Source organism: Pungitius pungitius, chromosome 2 (genome assembly GCF_949316345.1).
Source record: "Pungitius pungitius chromosome 2, fPunPun2.1, whole genome shotgun sequence".
NCBI classification, from domain to species: Eukaryota; Metazoa; Chordata; class Actinopteri; order Perciformes; family Gasterosteidae; genus Pungitius; species Pungitius pungitius.
Genome location: NC_084901.1, coordinates 351643 through 370404, shown reverse-complemented (window position 1 = coordinate 370404; position 18762 = coordinate 351643). Strand labels below are relative to the sequence as shown.

The following is an 18762-nucleotide window of genomic DNA, read 5'->3' as shown; positions in this document are numbered from 1 at the left end:
ACGTGTTTCTATCCTTCATGTTGTTATATAACCGCTTACCTGAGACAGGTAAGTTACCGTAGTAACTGCTCTTAGTGCCGTTTTTGTCCTTAATATTTATATTAATGCTTATATTAATACGTTCTGTCGTGATGCAGATGATCGGAACATAAAATACATTTTGAGCCCTAATTAATTACACGTAGCACAAAGAAGTGCACGTGTATTGTGGCTGTTACGGTAATGGAGCCACGCCCCCTTCGTGTTCGTCCGTGCGCGGATTGGAGTGCTGCGTCACGTGGGGAGAGACCGCGGAAGCACAGCACTCCGCAGCAGAGAAGAAGGGTGAGGAAATAAACACAACATGAGAAACGAATCTTTTTAACGGGTTTAACGCGTGAAAATCAGTTAGCACTGTTTCCGGTACGTCGCACGACGTGTTCCCGCCGTAAACGGTTAGCGTGTTAGCACGTTTAAGATGTCGCGTTTTAGTTTTTGTCCATTTCCGCAACGAGAAGGTGGAGACATAAAACAGATATGAGACATAAATACCAAAACAACTTAACAACTTAAATGAGATATTCGTCTGTAACTGCGCTGTGTCTTCGATTGATAGCTGGTTAGCGTCCATTATCGGCTCGTGATAAACAGTTAATGACGCGTTTATAAGGTGAACAAAGATGGCTCCTCGCTGATCAGCAGCAGGTTCAGTCACATTCAGCATGAATTCATCATCCTTATTAGCTGAAGACGGTTTTCTTTTGACCGACATGAAGGTTTTTGTTTTTGTTGTTTCGGGCCTTAGAAACGGGAATTTCCCACAGTCGCGTCACGATTACGTGATGACGTAAGTACATCTTACGTAGCGAGATGGAAAATAGAAACTATGAAATATGAAAGTAAAAGTGTTTGTTCTTGTATGTTGCCCTAGATTAACGAAAATGGAAAATATAATTTACAATTAAAAACTCACTGGTGACAATATCTTGAAAAAAAATCAAGGAATGCCAGACAATAGATACAAAAATAGATCAAATATGGACGTTATTATTTTCTACCTGTGGCAGCTGAAACTGGTCTATCGATGAGGAAATGTCTCAGCAGCTTGTGGGAGGTGATATGGGCATTAGATGGGACTCATTGATCGTCTCTGTGTCTTCAGGACCGATTGCAGCCGCCACGATGCAGAGCACCACCAACTACCTGTGGCTGATCTCAGACCTGCTGGGTCAGGGAGCCACGGCCAACGTGTACCGCGGCCGCCACAAGGTAGGGTCACCTGACCCGACTGAGCGGGAACCTGCCCCTCGGCCCCCTGGGTGTTAAAACATAAACGTGTTTGTGGTCGGACAGAAAACCGGAGACCTCTACGCCGTGAAGGTCTTCAACAACCTGAGCTTCTTGAGGCCGCTGGACGTCCAGATGAGAGAGTTCGAGGTCCTGAAGAAGCTCAACCACAAGAACATCGTCAAGCTCTTCGCCGTGGAGGAGGAGGTGGGTGGCCTGTCCTCGTTACCGTGGTTACCACTGTCCCCAGGTGACAGTGTTTGGTTTGTGTAGCTTCCAAGTATGGTTTTCATTTGCAGAGTCAGCATGAATAATTCACCTTTAACCTTCTAAAGCCCACAGAGATGTTTCTCTCTGTTATCCTGGCTTTCACTGGAACATCTGCTGAATGTCCCTTCAGTAGCCAGAGAAGTAGAAGGTTCAATGACCCTGCTCTGATGCTGCGTTCACACCAAATGCAACGAGAAGGGGAGGGGCTTATCTCCATGGCAACCTCTATCAACTCAGCCATTTGTGTGTGGAGTGTGCTCTGATTGGCTGTACACTACGGGCTGTCTGGGTGTGAACACGTGCTCCATCATCAGCAGGCTGACACGCTAATGCTAACTATGCTAACACAAGCGTGTCTCGTCCCCATCTCTCAGTCCAACACCCGTCACAAGGTGCTGGTGATGGAGTACTGCCCCTGCGGGAGCCTCTACACCGTCCTGGAGGAGTCCTCCAATGCCTACGGGCTCCCCGAGGACGAGTTCCTCCTGGTGCTGCACGACGTGGGTCAGTACGCCGCTCCATGACCTCACGTTAGCCCACGAGTCTCCCGCCCTCTGATTGGCTGTTTGTGTCTCCTCAGTGGCGGGCATGAACCACCTGAGGGAGTACGGCATCGTCCACCGGGACATCAAACCGGGGAACATCATGCGCGTGATCGGGGAGGACGGACGCTCCGTCTACAAGCTCACCGACTTCGGAGCCGCCAGAGAGCTGGAGGACGACGAGCAGTTTGTGTCCCTGTACGGCACCGAGGAGTACCTGGTGAGGGGGGGGGGCTGGTGAGGGGGGGAGATGAATTAGCCAGGTGAGGTAGATCTCCCCAGGTAAACCAGTTCTAGACTGGTCCCCTGTCCTCCTCGGGTTGTCCTGCTGAGGTCCTCCTCACCTGCTCTTCTTCGTGGGTTTGCAGCACCCCGACATGTACGAGCGCGCCGTGCTGAGGAAGGACCACCAGAAGAAGTACGGGGCCACGGTGGACCTGTGGAGCATCGGCGTCACCTTCTACCACGCCGCCACCGGCAGCCTGCCCTTCCGACCCTTCGAGGGGCCGCGCAGGAACAAGGAAGTGATGTGAGGTCCCGCGGCGCCGCTCCTCCACCCGCAGCACCACAGACAGGAAACTGACGCTGTGTCCCACAGGTACAAAATCATCACGGAGAAACCGTCCGGGACGATCTCAGGACACCAGAAGTGTGAGAACGGGAAGATCGAGTGGAGCACCGAGATGCCGGTGTCCTGCAGTCTGTCCAAGTAATAAGACACATTGTCCTCACGTATTGATCCATCTTCTCAGGCAATGTTCATCATTAATGTGAACATTGAAAGTATCTCCCGCTCATCGGAGGATAAATGATGAATGAATTGGATTGATTAGATGAATGGGTGAAGCAGTCTCTCATCAGAGGACATAGAATAGTTTAAGATATATTCCCTGCTCTCCTGGACTCTGGTCTTTCAGGGGTCTCCAGAGCCTCCTCACTCCGGTCCTGGCCAACATCCTGGAGGCGGACCAGGAGAAGTGTTGGGGCTTCGACCAGTTCTTCGCCGAGACCAACGACATCCTCCACCGGACGGTGGTCTACGTGTTCAGCCTGCAGCAGGCGACGCTGCACCACGTCTACATCCACGAGTACAACACGTGAGGCCGCAAAGCTCTTATTACACACATCTTCTTCAAAGTATTTTAACTTTATCCTATGAATATATATCTTTTTATTCAAATTGGTGTCCCATCAGAGCTGTTCCTCATGTGTCCAACAGGGCGGCGCTGTTCCAGGAGCTGCTGTCCCGCCGGACCAGCATCCCGCTGCACAACCAGGAGCTCCTGTACGAGGGCCGCCGCCTGGTCCTGGACCCGAACCGCCAGGCCAAGATGTTCCCCAAGTCCTCCAGGGATAATCCCATCATGCTCGTCAGCCGCGAGTCCGTCGCCACCGTGGGACTCATCTTCGAAGACCGTACGGATGCACACTTTACAATGTTTGGAATATTACATAAACGTAATGAAGAGTTCAACAAAGGAGAAGAAGAGAAGCGTAATGTCTGCTGTCTCCACAGCGAGTCCTCCTAAAGTGCAGCCGCGCTACGACCTGGACCTGGACGCCAGCTACGCAAAGGTCCCGCCCCCAACACGCGTGTTGTTCTCCATGTGAGCAGCAGCCCGGCGGTTCTGACCATGTCCTTTTGTCCTTGTTGTCCTTATTCAGACGTTCGCGGGGGACGTCGGACACTTGTGGAAAACCTCAGAGTCTCTGCTGGTGTATCAGGAGCTGGTCCGCAAAGGGGTTCGGGGTTTAATGTGAGGTCACTTCCTCTAAAACACGTTTTTCTTCTTCTTTTGTTTAATTACGGAACAATCGTTGTACATGTGAGTGTATAGTGTGTGTGTGTGTGTGTGTGTGTGTGTGTGTGTGTGTACATGTGAGTGTATAATGTGTGTGTGTGTGTGTGTGTGTGTGTGTGTGTACATGTGAGTGTATAATGTGTGTGTGTGTGTGTGCAGAGAGCTGATGAAGGAGGACTACAGCGAGATTCTACACAAGAAATCAGAAGTTTTCCACCTGTGTAACTTCTGCACTCAGATCCTTGAGAAGACGGAGCAGATGTGAGTAAGCTGCTGCTAGTTTACACCAGTTACTCCATCAACACCAGTTACTCCATCAACACCAGTTACACCATCAACACCAGTTACTCCATCAACACCAGTTACTCCATCAACACCAGTTACTCCATCAACACCAGTTACACCGTCAACACCAGTTACTCCATCAACACCAGTTACTCCATCAACACCAGTTACACCGTCAACACCAGTTACTCCATCAACACCAGTTACACCGTCAACACCAGTTACACCATCAACACCAGTTACACCATCAACACCAGTTACTCCGTCAACACCAGTTACTCCATCAACACCAGTTACACCATCAACACCAGTTACACCATCAACACCAGTTACTCCATCAACACCAGTTACACCATCAACACCAGTTACTCCATCAACACCAGTTACTCCATCAACACCAGTTACACCGTCAACACCAGTTACTCCATCAACACCAGTTACTCCATCAACACCAGTTACACCGTCAACACCAGTTACACCGTCAACACCAGTTACACCATCAACACCAGTTACTCCGTCAACACCAGTTACTCCATCAACACCAGTTACACCATCAACACCAGTTACACCATCAACACCAGTTACTCCATCAACACCAGTTACACCATCAACACCAGTTACTCCATCAACACCAGTTACTCCATCAACACCAGTTACACCATCAACACCAGTTACTCCATCAACACCAGTTACTCCATCAACACCAGTTACACCGTCAACACCAGTTACTCCATCAACACCAGTTACTCCATCAACACCAGTTACACCGTCAACACCAGTTACTCCGTCAACACCAGTTACTCCATCAACACCAGTTACACCGTCAACACCAGTTACACCATCAACACCAGTTACACCATCAACACCAGTTACTCCGTCAACACCAGTTACTCCATCAACACCAGTTACACCATCAACACCAGTTACTCCATCAACACCAGTTACTCCATCAACACCAGTTACACCGTCAACACCAGTTACACCATCAACACCAGTTACTCCATCAACACCAGTTACACCATCAACACCAGTTACTCCATCAACACCAGTTACTCCATCAACACCAGTTACACCGTCAACACCAGTTACTCCATCAACACCAGTTACTCCATCAACACCAGTTACACCGTCAACACCAGTTACTCCATCAACACCAGTTACACCGTCAACACCAGTTACACCGTCAACACCAGTTACACCATCAACACCAGTTACACCATCAACACCAGTTACTCCGTCAACACCAGTTACTCCGTCAACACCAGTTACTCCATCAACACCAGTTACACCGTCAACACCAGTTACTCCATCAACACCAGTTACTCCATCAACACCAGTTACACCGTCAACACCAGTTACTCCATCAACACCAGTTACACCATCAACACCAGTTACTCCATCAACACCAGTTACACCGTCAACACCAGTTACTCCATCAACACCAGTTACACCATCAACACCAGTTACACCATCAACACCAGTTACTCCGTCAACACCAGTTACACCGTCAACACCAGTTACACCGTCAACACCAGTTACTCCATCAACACCAGTTACTCCATCAACACCAGTTACACCTTCAACACCAGTTACACCGTCAACACCAGTTACACCATCAACACCAGTTACTCCATCAAACCAGTTACTCCATCAACACCAGTTACTCCGTCAACACCAGTTACTCCGTCAACACCAGTTACTCCATCAACACCAGTTACTCCGTCAACGCCAGTGACACCGTCAACACCAGTTACTCCGTCAACACCGGTGACACAGACCCCTGACTTCCTGTCTCTGAGCAGGTTCGGGGCGCTGATGCAGGCCAACATGATGTCATCAGAGTATGACGAGATCTCCGACATGCACAAGAAGGTCCTGAGGGTGAGCGCTCGCCTCGTATACGCATCACATCCTGTGTAGTAAAGGAAACAGGAAGTGAGCTCAGTGATGCGACTCCGGCACCAACGCTTGCTCTCTCCCTGGTTAATCACCGTGGTAACGGATGCTGGAGGGTGTCTGCTGGCATCTGATGGGTCCTTGTATGTGATTGGTTGGATGCTGCTAACCCCGCCCCCTTTCATTCGTATGTTGGTTGATGAGCAGCTCAGGTTGTTTGTTGTTGATGTCTTTGCGTAGTAAATAACTGTTTATTTGGGTGACATATGATGATTATTATATGACACACATGTTGCATATTGGCTCCAGATCTCTGGATCTCTGGAGCCAATCGAACGGACAACAACAGACATCAAGAGTAAATTCATCTCAGGGGGGCTGCTGACCGACAGCTGGACTCAACAAGTGGGAACGCACCCCGAGGACAGGAAGTGAGGATGGATGAGTATGTATATACACATAGAAGTACGGGTCCTGTGTTCGACGCGTGACGCTGAGGTTTCCTCGACAGCGTGGAGAAGATCAAAGTGCTGCTGGACGCCATCACGGCCATCTACCAACAGTTCAAGAAGGACAAAGCTGAGAGACGTGAGTTCTCCTCATCGTCATGAGTAAAATATGTACTATAATATAATAAATATTATTACAATAATAAAAACATACATTAGTAATAATAATAAATCATTGTTAGAATTATGATAATGAATAATACATTTATATTTCATAATATAAGTAGTACTGTTATCATCATTCTAATGATATTATAGTTAGTGTTATGATTATTATAAGGTTCTGGTTATAATGATCATTATAATAAATACCTTATTAAAGTAATTGACAGTATCATTATTATAGGAGTATTAATAAAGGAATAAAAGTAATTTAATGAGAAAAGGTTTATATAATTACATTGTGTTTAATATATAAAATGTCTTTATGATTTCTGATGGTTTTTATATTTTTCATATGTAACTTTAAACAGTTCATCTCTGTGCTGCTTTTTGTTTTTAGGGCTGCCGTACAACGAAGAGCAGATCCATAAGTTTGATAAGTATGTTGACTGATGATTGAAAAAGAAACATTTTATTATTTTGTTTCATTAGGGCTTCATGTCTGTCATGTTACATTTTAAATGCTAAACGAATGCATTCAAACCTTTACTCGTTTAGGTCTAATAACCATAAAGCTGCTTTCATGTACAGTTCGATAGAAGCTTTTTCCTGTAGAGGGCCTCTTCCTGTCAGCTTTTATTTTGAAGTCCTGACGTGTGTGTGTGTGTGTGTGTGTGTGTGCTCACAGGCAGAAGTTGGTGCTCCATGCCAGTAAAGCCAGGTCCTTGTTCACAGAGGAGTGCGCCATGAAATATCGCCTCTTCATCTCAAAGAGTGAAGAGTGGTTGAGGTAAATCATCCTTTCTTTGTTCACGTTGCCAGTCAGCCTCCCTGATAACCTCCCCTTGTTGCCTAGCAACAGTGAGGAGAGTCAACAGCGCTTCGCCTCTTGTGTTTTCAGGAAGGTTCATCATGTGAAGAAGCAGCTGCTCGGCCTGTCAGGTCAGCTGATCAGCATCGAGAAGGAGGTGACCATGCTGATGGAGAGAGCCATCAAGGTGAACCAAAAGCTGTGGAACTCTGAAGAAGAATAGCATTAGTGACGCTGAATTAGTGATGTGCGTTAATAAAACATTATCCTCCAGCAGTCCAGGCCTACAGCAGCTTAACTAAGGCTGGTCCAGACTAACTAGAAGAGAGATTTAAATGAGCTGCCTGAATCTGCCCCCCAGTGGAAGCTGGTCCCACTAAAGAGGAGCTTGATAGCTGAAGGCTCTGGATCCCATCCTGCTGTTTAAGACTCGAGGAACAACCAGTAACCAGCATCTATGGAGCAGCTCTCCTGTAGGGCGATACGATGTTACAGGCTCTTCAGACGGGAGAAGAACATTCCATCAGCCAGTGGAGAGAAGCCAATACAAAACTACAAAGCACAGAATATTTATGGATTAATTCAAGTTAAAACCTTTGAGACGGCAAGTGCCGGATGTTGGCTTCATTACGTAGATGAGAGACGGTCCTTGAAGTCTTCTAAGCCTGAGAGTTAAAGGACACATCCTGATACGGTGCTGCTGGCTATCTGAGTAATTCCATCCAGAGAGACTATGGTCACATGTCAGTAGACCACACCCACCTGGTCACACGATTGTGTTAAAGCTCCTTTCAAATTTCATATTTCGATGAAATGTGTGTGATAATAAGGTGTGTCTCCAGCTGCAGGAACATCTGCCTCAGAAGGTTCTTCCTCTGGTGTCCGGTGGCATGAAGCCTCAGGCGTACCTGAGTCAGAACACACTGGTGGAGATGACTCTAGGGTGAGAGCTCTACTCCATCATCCTCATTTAGCATTGAAACAATCATTCCACAGTAAACTAAAGGACTGTTTAAAGCTCCTGCCTGACCCCTTGATGTTCTCCAGGATGAAGAAGCTGAAGGAGGAGATGGACGAAGTCGGCAAGGAGCTTGCAGAGAACAATGATTTCCTCGAGAGGTCAGCACCCGCAGCGGGGTTAGCTTAGCTTAGCACAAAGACTGGAAGCAGAGGGGAGCTGCTAGCCTGAACATTGGGCAGCAATAATAATACTTTATGGAGGACTTTTCAAGTTCAAAACCTTAAAAGTCCACCAAGTATCAATGAACTCTAATATGAAATGATGGATGATTCTGCTGTAACCGGGAAATAAAAGAAGCAATATGATTGTTTGTTAGTTATTTAGAGAAATTAAGGCACCTGAAATGATTAAATGAGTTAAATCAATTATTTTTCAATTTATTTTTTGAGCAGATTAATATATATCAAGTAAAAGTGTGTTTTGTTAACATGGTAGAAATCTGGTAGGTTTTGATAAAAACAATTTTTTTAAATACTCTTTAGGTGTGTATATACAGTATATATATATATATATATGTTATTGCGATTAATTGATTCATTTTGAGTTAACTATGACATACTGTGATTAATTGTTTGACGGCACTAATATCAAATACTCCCTGTTTTCTAACGTGTTCATATCCTAGTTTCCACCTGATCCCGGGGTTTGTGCTAAGCTAGGCTAACCCACCATGTGACTGTCTCTCCTCCAGGTTCGGGTCACTGACGCTGGACGGAGGACTGAGGGGTTAAAGGTCCGAGACTCTTCCCCCTGCTTTTGTACATATCGGGACCCATCTGGTGTAAATAGTTTGAAGCTGTGAGTCTCCTGATGAACCTTGTTGCGTTGGGATGTTCTAACCTGAAGATCAGTGAAGAAACCCCTTAAAACCAACAATTGATCACTGAGGAACCCTGAGAGCAGTGAGCCAGCTTTAACGTGTCCTGAGGAAAGAAGAAATCCCTCAAATTGAACAATTCTGATCAGTTTAAAGTATCTACTGATTCAATATAATTATTAGTCATTTCTTAAGAGGCTTTCTCTTTGGATTTAAGGGAATCTTAAGTGATTAACATTATTATATATTACTGTCCATATATCAGTTTGTCATAATTTTGGAAAAGTTTGGTTAAACGGTTGAGTATCTAAATACTCTTAAAGAATCCCTGAAAACATCCTTTAGTCTTAAAACCAGGTTGAAGTCATCATCAATTCATAAAACATTTAGTTAATGATGGTGTTTTTCAGGAATTTTATTTTTCAAAGTAAGGAAATATTAAAGGGGTTTGTCCTTTTTAATGAGTCATTTCAAGATTAATTAATTGTATTTTAAGGGTTTTTCTGCATTGTTTCTAAAGCAAAGGAACAAAAGGGAACCAAGTGCAGCTATAGGAACCATAAGTTGATCAATAACAACACATTTATGTTCACCTGAATTTAAATATTTCAAATTGAGAGATAACTTAACTCATTTAAAAGTATCCACTTTGTGGGTTTAAATCCCTTCAAAAGCAAATAAAACCCCTTAGTAATCCCTTATCATACCAGCCGTTAATTGTCCCTTAATTACTCTATTCTTTGGATAAACTGGTGGCATTTTGAAGTTAGAATAATAAGGGATGGAGTTAAAGAATGCTCTTTACATTATTATTTATTGTTCTTGAGGCAGATCACTAATCATTGAGTGCCATCAAAAAGAAAACTCTTCTCCACCTTTGTCAGCTCATCCTTATTTTTACTCACAAACATGTTCAAATTTGGATTTGTCAGTTTGCATTAAAAATGCTCAAACAGTGTTTAAACGTGTAAATAAATGAATATCTTCAAGTCGTCCAAATGTTTTTTAATGTCTTAAAACAGCATTGAAGGGGTTTCAATTTGAAGATGTTTCATTTGGTTCTCACTTGTGTCTTTCTACTTTATTACTTTCATAAAAGCAAAACGTTTCAACCCTAAACTGGCTAAACATAATTGCTAATAATAGCATGTGCCAATGTTAGCATGTTTAGCATGTTAAGTGTAACACTAGTTAGCCATGCTGTTAGCATGCTGTTAGCTGCATTGGTAGCTGCAATCGAGTACTGTTGACATAGTGTGAACAAAAAATTTACCTTAGTGAAACAAATCTACAAAGGACAAAATATTCATGGTTTAATTCATTTATATTTTGATATTTTTCCAGACACAAAGTTAATGGTCTAAAATCGACCAGTCTTTACTAGTTTTGTTTGCAATGGAAAAAAATCAAATCCATGAGTAAATAAAACTTCATGCGGCAAATACTTCAAATGAATACTTTCACATCTAAAACAAGTCGGCGCTCTACGTGAGGAATCCTTTCCTTTGATACCAACATCAATAAAGTATATTTATGTAGACGAGAAGCAACAACAAAGTAGAACAAGGCCGAGCTTGAGTACCAAAAGAATTTCACTGAGTTATTAAACTGTAATGCTGAGCGGTGTATGGCAACTAGCGTGTGTGTGCTAGCTCTGCTGTGTGTGCTAACCAGCCAGCGTGTGCTAACTAACCTGCGTGTGCTAACTAACCCATATGCAAGCTCACCCATGTTTGCTAACCATCCTGTCTGTGCTAGCTAACCTGTCTGTGCTAACTTACCCCTGTTTGCTAATCAGCCTGTGTATGCTAACTAGCCTTTAAGCTAACTCACCTGTGCGTGCTAGTTCTGCTGTGTGTGCTAACCAGCCAGCGTGTGCTAACTAACCTGCGTGTGCTAACTAACCCATATGCAAGCCTATCTGTGCTAACTTACCTCTGTTTGCTAATCAGCCTGTGTAGGCTAACTAGCCTGTAAGCTAACTCACCTGTGTGTGCTAACTAGCCTGTAAGTGCTAACAGAAATATCACATGTCTATTTTTCATGTCAGCTACAAATGCTGATGAAAGAAATAAAATATAACTTCACTATTGACACTAGTGAATGTCTTCAATCTCGTTTCTAGCTAGTATCATATAAACTTTTGTTCACATAGGACCTCACAATTAACATTTGTTTATGTTTTTATTAATAACAATATTTTTAACCACAGACCTAACCATAATTATTCTTAGTTTACTTCACATACCCACAATTCTTTTCTTCCTTAAACGCTTTATTTAGGAGGCATTGCTACATTCATCTATTGAAACAGAATTTTAACCAAGATGTTTTCTAGCCAGAATTTACCTGGACAGTTCAAGTTAAATATTCTAATTTATGATATGTGTTAAATTACTGTTTCTGAATGTATTGCATTATAATAACAATAAATATTAATTACAGAGGTCCGTTTCAAATCCACCTAGACCTGCTTCAGATCAACTTTGACCTCCTTCAGATTGCTGATCATTGCCTTCTTGATTGTAGAAAAAAAATGTTGTACCCTCTTTAAATCTGGATGACTACCAGTCCAACTCTTTTGTCTCTTCCTGTTTACATCTTCTAGCTTCTACCTTTAACCTTTTTATCAAAGAACATATTGTCGACGTAAACTTAGTTCATGTGGACAATTTTACACGCTCCTCCCACATGACAACTCTAGAGCCTCCAATTGGAGCACAAATAAAATTCAGACGTTCGTTAGCGAGGCAACAAGATTTCTTTAAATGTAGCATAGCGCAACGCTAACGTAAGCTGCACCCAAATATGTTACTGCAACAAACCCTGCTGGCTGTGGTCAGCTAGCTAACAAGCTAATCCAGATTCTGATGCATTAATGGCAAGAAATAAGTCACAGAAATGAAGAATGTTTAAAAGTATAAAAAATGTCTCAAGGCTGCTGAGGACCATGAACATGGCCGTCTAAAGGCATGTTCCATTGTAGGGAAAAAGCCCTTTTTTATCTGAACTCATTCCGTTAGCGTTAGCTCGCCGGCTAACACAGACATTGCGCCATTGAAGAAAGAGGTCCAGAAGTCTCCCAAATTGTCCCTAAAGTCTTGCTTAGACAAAGGTGTTGGGGGGTGTGGCGTTGGAAGTCCATGCCACTTTCTTCTCCTTAGCCTCCCTGCCAAACGCATCGTGGGATGAATCCTTGGCTGCGGCCTTGGCCTCCGCGGGGATCTCCACCACCCCGACATAGTTATTTTTGGCAACCCGGGAGCTTGCTGTGATGGTGTACGCGTTGCTGCGGTAGCACTTCATGGAGGACATGCAGAAAGTCTCCCGCATTCCCCGCCTGAAGTTGGCGTTGTAGACGGAGTACATGGTTGGCTTGGACGCTGTGGAGCTGAAAGAGATCCAGGCGATGGCCGTGAAGAACAGCAGTCCCCGCCTACTGGGTCCATCGGACTCCCTGGGGTGCCACAGCTGGGCCACATAAAACGGCATCCAGGTGAGGAAGAACACCGAGTTGAGAACCAGGAACATCTTGATGGTCTTGACTTTAGTCCGCGGGACGATGTTCATCGTGCGACGCACCGCATGGCCGTCGGAGCTAATCCTCCAGATGTAGCGGACCACCCGTTGGTAGAACGACACAATCAGCGCCACCGGCACCAGGAAGCCCAACAGCAGGTGAACTGCGGAGTAGGCAACGCTGCCCCAGCTATCCGGGAGAAAGAAGTCACAGTGGTCCTCGCCGCCGGACGTGGAGCCATAGAAGAAGAGGCAGGGTGACACGAAGGCGGCGTCGAACAGCCACGAGGCTGCGATCATCTTCTTGGCTTTCTCCCGGGACACCTTGAAGCTGAGCGGGTAAACAATGGTGTAGAAGCGGTCCACCGATATGGAGAGCAGCACGTAGACCTGTACCCCAGGGCAGAGGTGCTGCAGGTAGCGCACCGCCCTGCAGGCCGCTGCGCTCAGCGGCCATCGCCCAGAGGCCACCTGCAGGACGATGAAGGGGGCCCAGCCCAGGCTCATGAGCAGGTCTGCGCACGCCATTGACACTACAAAATAGTTGGTGGTGGACTGAGTCCGCCGGCTCCGGTGAATGACTAGGCAGACAAGGGCATTTCCCAAGATGGAGACCAACCAGAGGACCGCAAACACCAAGCCCAGGACGGCCACCTCCCTGGGCGTCAGCTCGTAAGAGGCAGACGTCCTGTTGGGCCGGCCGGAGGACAAGCCCTCAAGTCTGCACAGGGGAGTGGTGGGTGAGGCTGCAAGGAAAGTTGAGTTCTCCCTCTCAGAGTAGTTGAAGGACATCTGATACGTGAAGGATGGATTGTGAAGGGAGGGATTGACACCAGCTGAGTGCGACGACTGGGCAAACACCATGATTATGAAGCTGCACTGGAGAGGGGCTGTGGACACAAGGACACATCGTTGGCAAAACCACTCATTTGGTTGGTTGTTAGTCTGGTTCCAGTAGTCTGGTTCTAGTAGTCTGGTTCCAGTAGTCTGGTTCTAGTAGTATTGTTCTAGTAGTCTGGTTCCAGTAGTCTGGTTCTAGTAGTCTGGTTTCAGTAGTCTGGTTCTAGTAGTCTGGTTCCAGTAGTCTGGTTCTAGTAGTCTGGTTGTAGTAGTCTGGTTCTAGTAGTCTGGTTCCAGTAGTCTGGTTCTAGTAGTCTGGTTCCAGTAGTCTGGTTCTAGTAGTCTGGTTGTTGGTAGGTATGCAGATAGGTGGATTTGTTCATTGGTGAGACGACTGATGGGATGTTTCTCATAAAGAGAGGTTCCACTTTTAAAACCGCACGGGGGGGGGGGGTCTGACTTTATACATTTCCATTAATTTCTCGAACATCAGAGTCACAAAATAATGAACTTGGTCCCTAAACAATGATTTAATTGGTCCTCCAGTCCGCAGAGATCCAGATCTCCTCTGGGAGATGGATCCCATTATGGTAGAGGAACGTGGAACTATAGAACCACACTTTAACTCTTTAATTGACCCAGTCATGGCGATCTACCACAAAACAAATCCATACAAAAAACTCTGATAAAAATGAATCATCAAAAAGACAGAATGATAATAATAAAATAACCATATAATGTTTTTATTATATTTATATATGATCAGACAATTAGAAGTATAAAGTATCTGTATACAAAATGTACTGAAGTAAAAGTACAACGTTGTGAATGAAGTGCTTTGAATGTGTACTTATACGCAGTGTTTCATTCTTTTAGTACTGCGTGTAGTACATATATTCTATGAATACTTGATGTATTATTATTATTTATATTGAGCTGCTTTGTTTGTTTGTTTACAGAAGCAAACAAACATGAGCCTCTGAAGAGTTGAAACTCCTCGTGGAAAAACACAAGCTCCAACATCTTCATCATCTTCATCATTTGCAGCGGAATCCTTCCGATTTAAATTATTCTTTGTTGTTAAGCTTTTAATATTCTGCAGCTGATGATCGATTAGATATTCGAATCTTCATCCTCATCTTCCCCATCATCATGCAACATGTCTGATTCAGATGAAGATGGTAAAAATGAAGAAGATGAAGATGATGAGGCAGCAGGAACATCCATCACACGTATCATAATAATAAAGATGATGATGAAGAGGAACCGATGCTCCTCCGGGGGTCCGTAGCGGATCGATCCGTCTCGAGACGCCTCTGTGGCGTCGTGTTGGCGCGTGAGAGGTCGGTTATTTAGCGACTCACCGGTTTGCATCAGCGCGAGGACAAACGCTTCATTCTCCGGGATTCACACGGAGGACATCAGGCGAGGAGAGGAGACGAGGAGGAGGAGGAGGAGGAGGAAGAGGGGAGAGAGGAGAGGAGGAGGAGGAGGAGGAGGAAGAGAGGAGAGAGGAGAGGAGACGAGGAGGAGGAGGAGAAAGAAGAGAGGAGAGAGGAGACGAGACGAGGAGGTGGAAGAGGAGAGAGGAGAGGAGACGAGGAGGAGGACGAAGAGAGGGGAGAGGAGAGGAGACGAGGAGGGCAGTGGACATCGTGTCTGTCCACCTGTCTCTCTGTCTGTGCTCACCACTAAGCAGCAGGAGGAGGAGGAGGAGGATGAAGGACAGGGGCGGAGGGGCGGGGTCTGATCTTTTTCAGCTTCTATTTATATCTAAAAATCTTTAGTTTTATTAACTTTATTTTTTGTCTTTGTTGTTCATTTAACTTATCGATTTTTTGTATTTATTTTAAGCACTTAACTGCGTGTATGAAAGATATGAATAAATAAAGTTTATTGGTTATTATTATGATATGTATATTTTATATTACGACATTTCTATAGAGGTACAAATATCAGTTCATATTCAATTTTTATCAACGGCTCCATTCTATTCTCCTTTATTCTTCTAATTTTGAATTGTTTACATTTAGAAACAAACCAGTGTTTTTAGCTAGCCTTTTTTCCTTATTTTTAACTGAATCACCAAACAAAGTATTATTATATAAAATAATAACAATTGCCATTCTAATTTGTAGTTAAATGTAAAGACCTTAATAGTTTAGAGACTCTATGATGAACAGGGGACTGATGAAGTTAGATGATTATTAATTATCATTTTAAAGTGTCCCTGTGACAATCCTATTAAAGGAAACCATCTACAAATAAAGGGGGCAATGCTGACGCACCGCATCACCATGGCAACCAACAGACCTGTTGCTATGGGAGACCGACAATGACCCTGATGGGAGGGGGGAAGAGAGGGAGAAGGACGAAGTGGAGGAGAGGCCGACCAGCTGAACGCTTGTTTGTCAACCAATATAAACCATTTGAAGTTATAATTCAACAAGAAACAGAAATGATACATTTTACAAAGAAAACATGTTACAATACAAAACCTTTAATGTTTTTTCAGAAGTTATCTGCGTGCCAGCAGACCGGGCTGTACCCACTTCCGGTCCCGGGGTGGCGGTGTGCAGCTTTTAGCGAAGCAGAAGAAGAAGAGCTGACGTCAACGCGCAACGTCAACAGGAAACACGATGTAAACAGAGCTAAACCCAAATAAATATCCCGCTAACTGTCTCCGTTAGCTTCCGTCTGTTCAGTGTCCGTCTACGCGGACTTCCCTTCAACTATTTTTTATCATACATTTTCATATTATTTATTTGATTGTGCCTCCGCAGTTTGATAGCTGAGCTGTTAGCTAACCGGAGCTAACGCGAGCTAAGCTCGCAGAGCGTTAGCGTTCACCAACATGGACGATAACAAGGTAAGAAGCTGACCGCTAACAGGCCAAATGCACTTTAGCCAACGTTTGCGATGTTTAACAAAGCTGTGAAGTCCGCCAGGTAGCTGTGATCCTAACGGTGCTCGAAGAGATGCTAATGTTAGCTAACTGTAACAAAGCTAGCTGCTGACTCCACGTTAACACGTCTCAACATTGTGATTGCTTTAACGCTAAATACAAATAGTGTAGTTTGATCTGCAATGAAACCTCATTAGTTATTTATGCATCCTTACAGTAACTAGCAGTCAGACATATCACAAATGAAATTGTGATAAGATAATAAAATAAGATGACCAGTCGACACATAAACTAAATTCTAATATATAAAGGCAGAAATAAAACGTTCTGGTTTTGCCTCTTTTCTATAACGTCACTTGTTACATAACTTTTTTATCACGTAAAGTAGAGTTCAAATAATACTGATTTAGTGTTCGCATAATACATCTAAAGTTATATTAAGCACTGTTAAAATATTGACGTTTTTGTTTTCATTTAACTTCTATTCATTATATTCATATTCACATTTACAGAAGTTGAATGTGCAGTATTTAAATCTGTGATGACTTGAAGTAGTACCTCAGAGTTGTACTAGCTGGTGTACTCTTTGGCTTAGATCTGAGCAGCTGTATATGATTATTGACTGATGACGGCTGCTGAGCCGCGTCCGATCAATAACAGATATTATGATGTGATTATCAGATGGTGGCTGGCAAAATGAAAAAACCGGGGAAACGTGGCCGTAAACCGGCCAAGATCGACCTGAAGGCCAAACTGGAGCGCAGCCGGCAGAGCGCCAGGGAGTGCCGGGCCCGCAAGAAGCTGCGGTACCAGTACCTGGAGGAGCTGGTCTCCAGCAAGGAGAGAGCCATCTGCGCCCTGAGGGAGGAGCTGGAGATGGTGAGTCCTCAGCAGTCACTGTTACTATTGACCACTAGTGACTGGTGATACTTTGTTATAGTTTCACATGTATTTGCAGGTAATAATTGATACTAAAATATTAAGAGAGACTTAAAGCTACACGCTCTGATTAACGTGTAGCTTAGCATGACTCAGTGGTCTGTCTGATTAGCGTGTACCTTAGTATGACTCAGCGGAATCTCTCTGTGGTCCCAGTACAAGCAGTGGTGCTCGGCCATGGACCAGGGGAAGATCCCCTCAGAGATCAAAGCCCTGCTGACGGGAGACGAGCAGAAGAACCCTCAAGGAGGAAGCAGCACCAAGCCTTCCCGGGGAAGCAAGAACAACAACAACAACAACAACAACAACAGCTAGACGGGGCCCTCTGAGGGGAGGCTGACATAGAGACCCAAACTCCCCTCCACCCAGCTACAATACCTACCCTAAAGACCCTGAAACACATGAAACTGTATCTCTTAAAGTCTGCAGATCAGAGGAATCTTCAGAAAGAACCTTTGTGTCTCCTTCAGTCAGTCATGTGATTTTTAACATCAATAACATTAATACTTATTTTTTATTTGGCTCCTCGGACATGATAAACGTTAACTGTTAATATATGATTAAATGTCAACCTGAATACAGCAGTAGGACCATGACAAAGTTAGTCTCAAACTTTAATTAATAGAAAATATTTTAATCAATGTCACAATGCAGTAAGAGGAAGCTCATTGGCTGTTAGCTGCTGAGGGGGCGGGGTCAACTAACAGACTCAATACTCACTGCATTGGTTTTAATGAAGAGGAAATGAGGAAAAGGATTGAAATATTCTTTAGTTTCAGTCACAATATTCAAATCTTGTTAAAACAGTTAAAGATCAAATTATTTGAAGTTGTTAAATGAACATCATTCTACTTCATTAATCTCTTGTCATTATTCTTCATCTTGAAAAAAATCGTTATCTTTAAATTGATCTGACTCTTTGTTTTAACATGGCTCCTTAGATCCTGAGTTATTATTTATTGATGAGTAGGTCTCATGACTAATGGGTTAAGTGTGAGCACAATAATTGTACAGTGATGCCCGTGTGTGTTGGATATATTTTTGTATTTGTATATTTTATATTTGAGCTCATAGGAGGAAACCGTTGTGATGCTTCTCCTTATTTCACTTTCATTCATTAATAAACTTTGTGCACTTTTTTTTCTGCTGAAGCACTTTGTCAGATGATTTTAGTTTTGAAGCTTTGCAACAATGACTGTCTGGAAATAAAGAGTTCCTCTGTAAAGTCCCCTGAGCTC

The 18762-nt window shown here is 44.1% G+C and overlaps 3 protein-coding genes across 5 annotated transcripts; 2 read left to right on the top strand and 1 right to left on the bottom strand.

The window, feature by feature from the left end:
• The first annotated feature begins 261 nt into the window (after positions 1-261).
• Positions 262-10313, top strand: tbk1 (TANK-binding kinase 1). Of its 2 annotated transcripts, none has more exons than XM_037460992.2 (21): positions 262-324; positions 1142-1248; positions 1333-1473; positions 1911-2040; positions 2117-2298; positions 2447-2607; positions 2677-2787; positions 2996-3175; positions 3298-3494; positions 3595-3653; positions 3744-3835; positions 4040-4141; positions 5968-6046; positions 6371-6492; positions 6573-6649; positions 7073-7112; positions 7361-7462; positions 7574-7670; positions 8326-8426; positions 8531-8602; positions 9196-10313. In XM_037460992.2, exons 2-21 carry the CDS (start codon positions 1162-1164, stop codon positions 9233-9235), a joined length of 2172 nt encoding a protein of 723 aa, XP_037316889.2. In that variant the 5' UTR covers positions 262-324; positions 1142-1161; the 3' UTR covers positions 9236-10313. The 2 variants fall into 2 exon arrangements, with proteins under 2 accessions (XP_037316889.2, XP_062415029.1); XM_062559045.1 differs by lacking the exon at positions 262-324 and adding an exon at positions 341-402.
• A 979-nt stretch (positions 10314-11292) lies between these two features.
• gpr19 (G protein-coupled receptor 19) lies at positions 11293-15393 on the bottom strand. The gene is made up of 2 exons (XM_062559046.1): positions 15045-15393; positions 11293-13730 (listed from the first exon to the last, which is right to left on the bottom strand). The coding sequence occupies exons 1-2, from the start codon at positions 15052-15054 to the stop codon at positions 12427-12429; spliced, it is 1314 nt and encodes a 437-aa protein (XP_062415030.1). The 5' UTR covers positions 15055-15393; the 3' UTR covers positions 11293-12426.
• An 824-nt stretch (positions 15394-16217) lies between these two features.
• On the top strand, positions 16218-18752 carry crebl2 (cAMP responsive element binding protein-like 2). 2 transcript variants are annotated; one of them, XM_062559044.1, is made up of 4 exons: positions 16218-16321; positions 16464-16549; positions 17267-17464; positions 17681-18752. In XM_062559044.1, exons 2-4 carry the CDS (start codon positions 16535-16537, stop codon positions 17837-17839), a joined length of 372 nt encoding a protein of 123 aa, XP_062415028.1. In that variant the 5' UTR covers positions 16218-16321; positions 16464-16534; the 3' UTR covers positions 17840-18752. The 2 variants fall into 2 exon arrangements, with proteins under 2 accessions (XP_062415028.1, XP_037315822.2); XM_037459925.2 differs by having other exon boundaries at positions 16258-16549.
• The last annotated feature ends 10 nt before the right edge of the window (positions 18753-18762 follow it).

Coding starts and splice junctions, on each gene's coding strand:
- tbk1 (XM_037460992.2), top strand. CDS start 1,162: ATGCAGAGCACCACCAACTACCTGTGGCTGATCTCAGACCTGCTGGGT. Junction 2,299..2,446: donor ACGGCACCGAGGAGTACCTG/GTGAGGGGGGGG, acceptor GTGGGTTTGCAG/CACCCCGACATGTACGAGCG. Junction 3,836..4,039: donor AAAGGGGTTCGGGGTTTAAT/GTGAGGTCACTT, acceptor GTGTGTGTGCAG/AGAGCTGATGAAGGAGGACT.
- crebl2 (XM_062559044.1), top strand. Junction 17,465..17,680: donor TGAGGGAGGAGCTGGAGATG/GTGAGTCCTCAG, acceptor CTGTGGTCCCAG/TACAAGCAGTGGTGCTCGGC.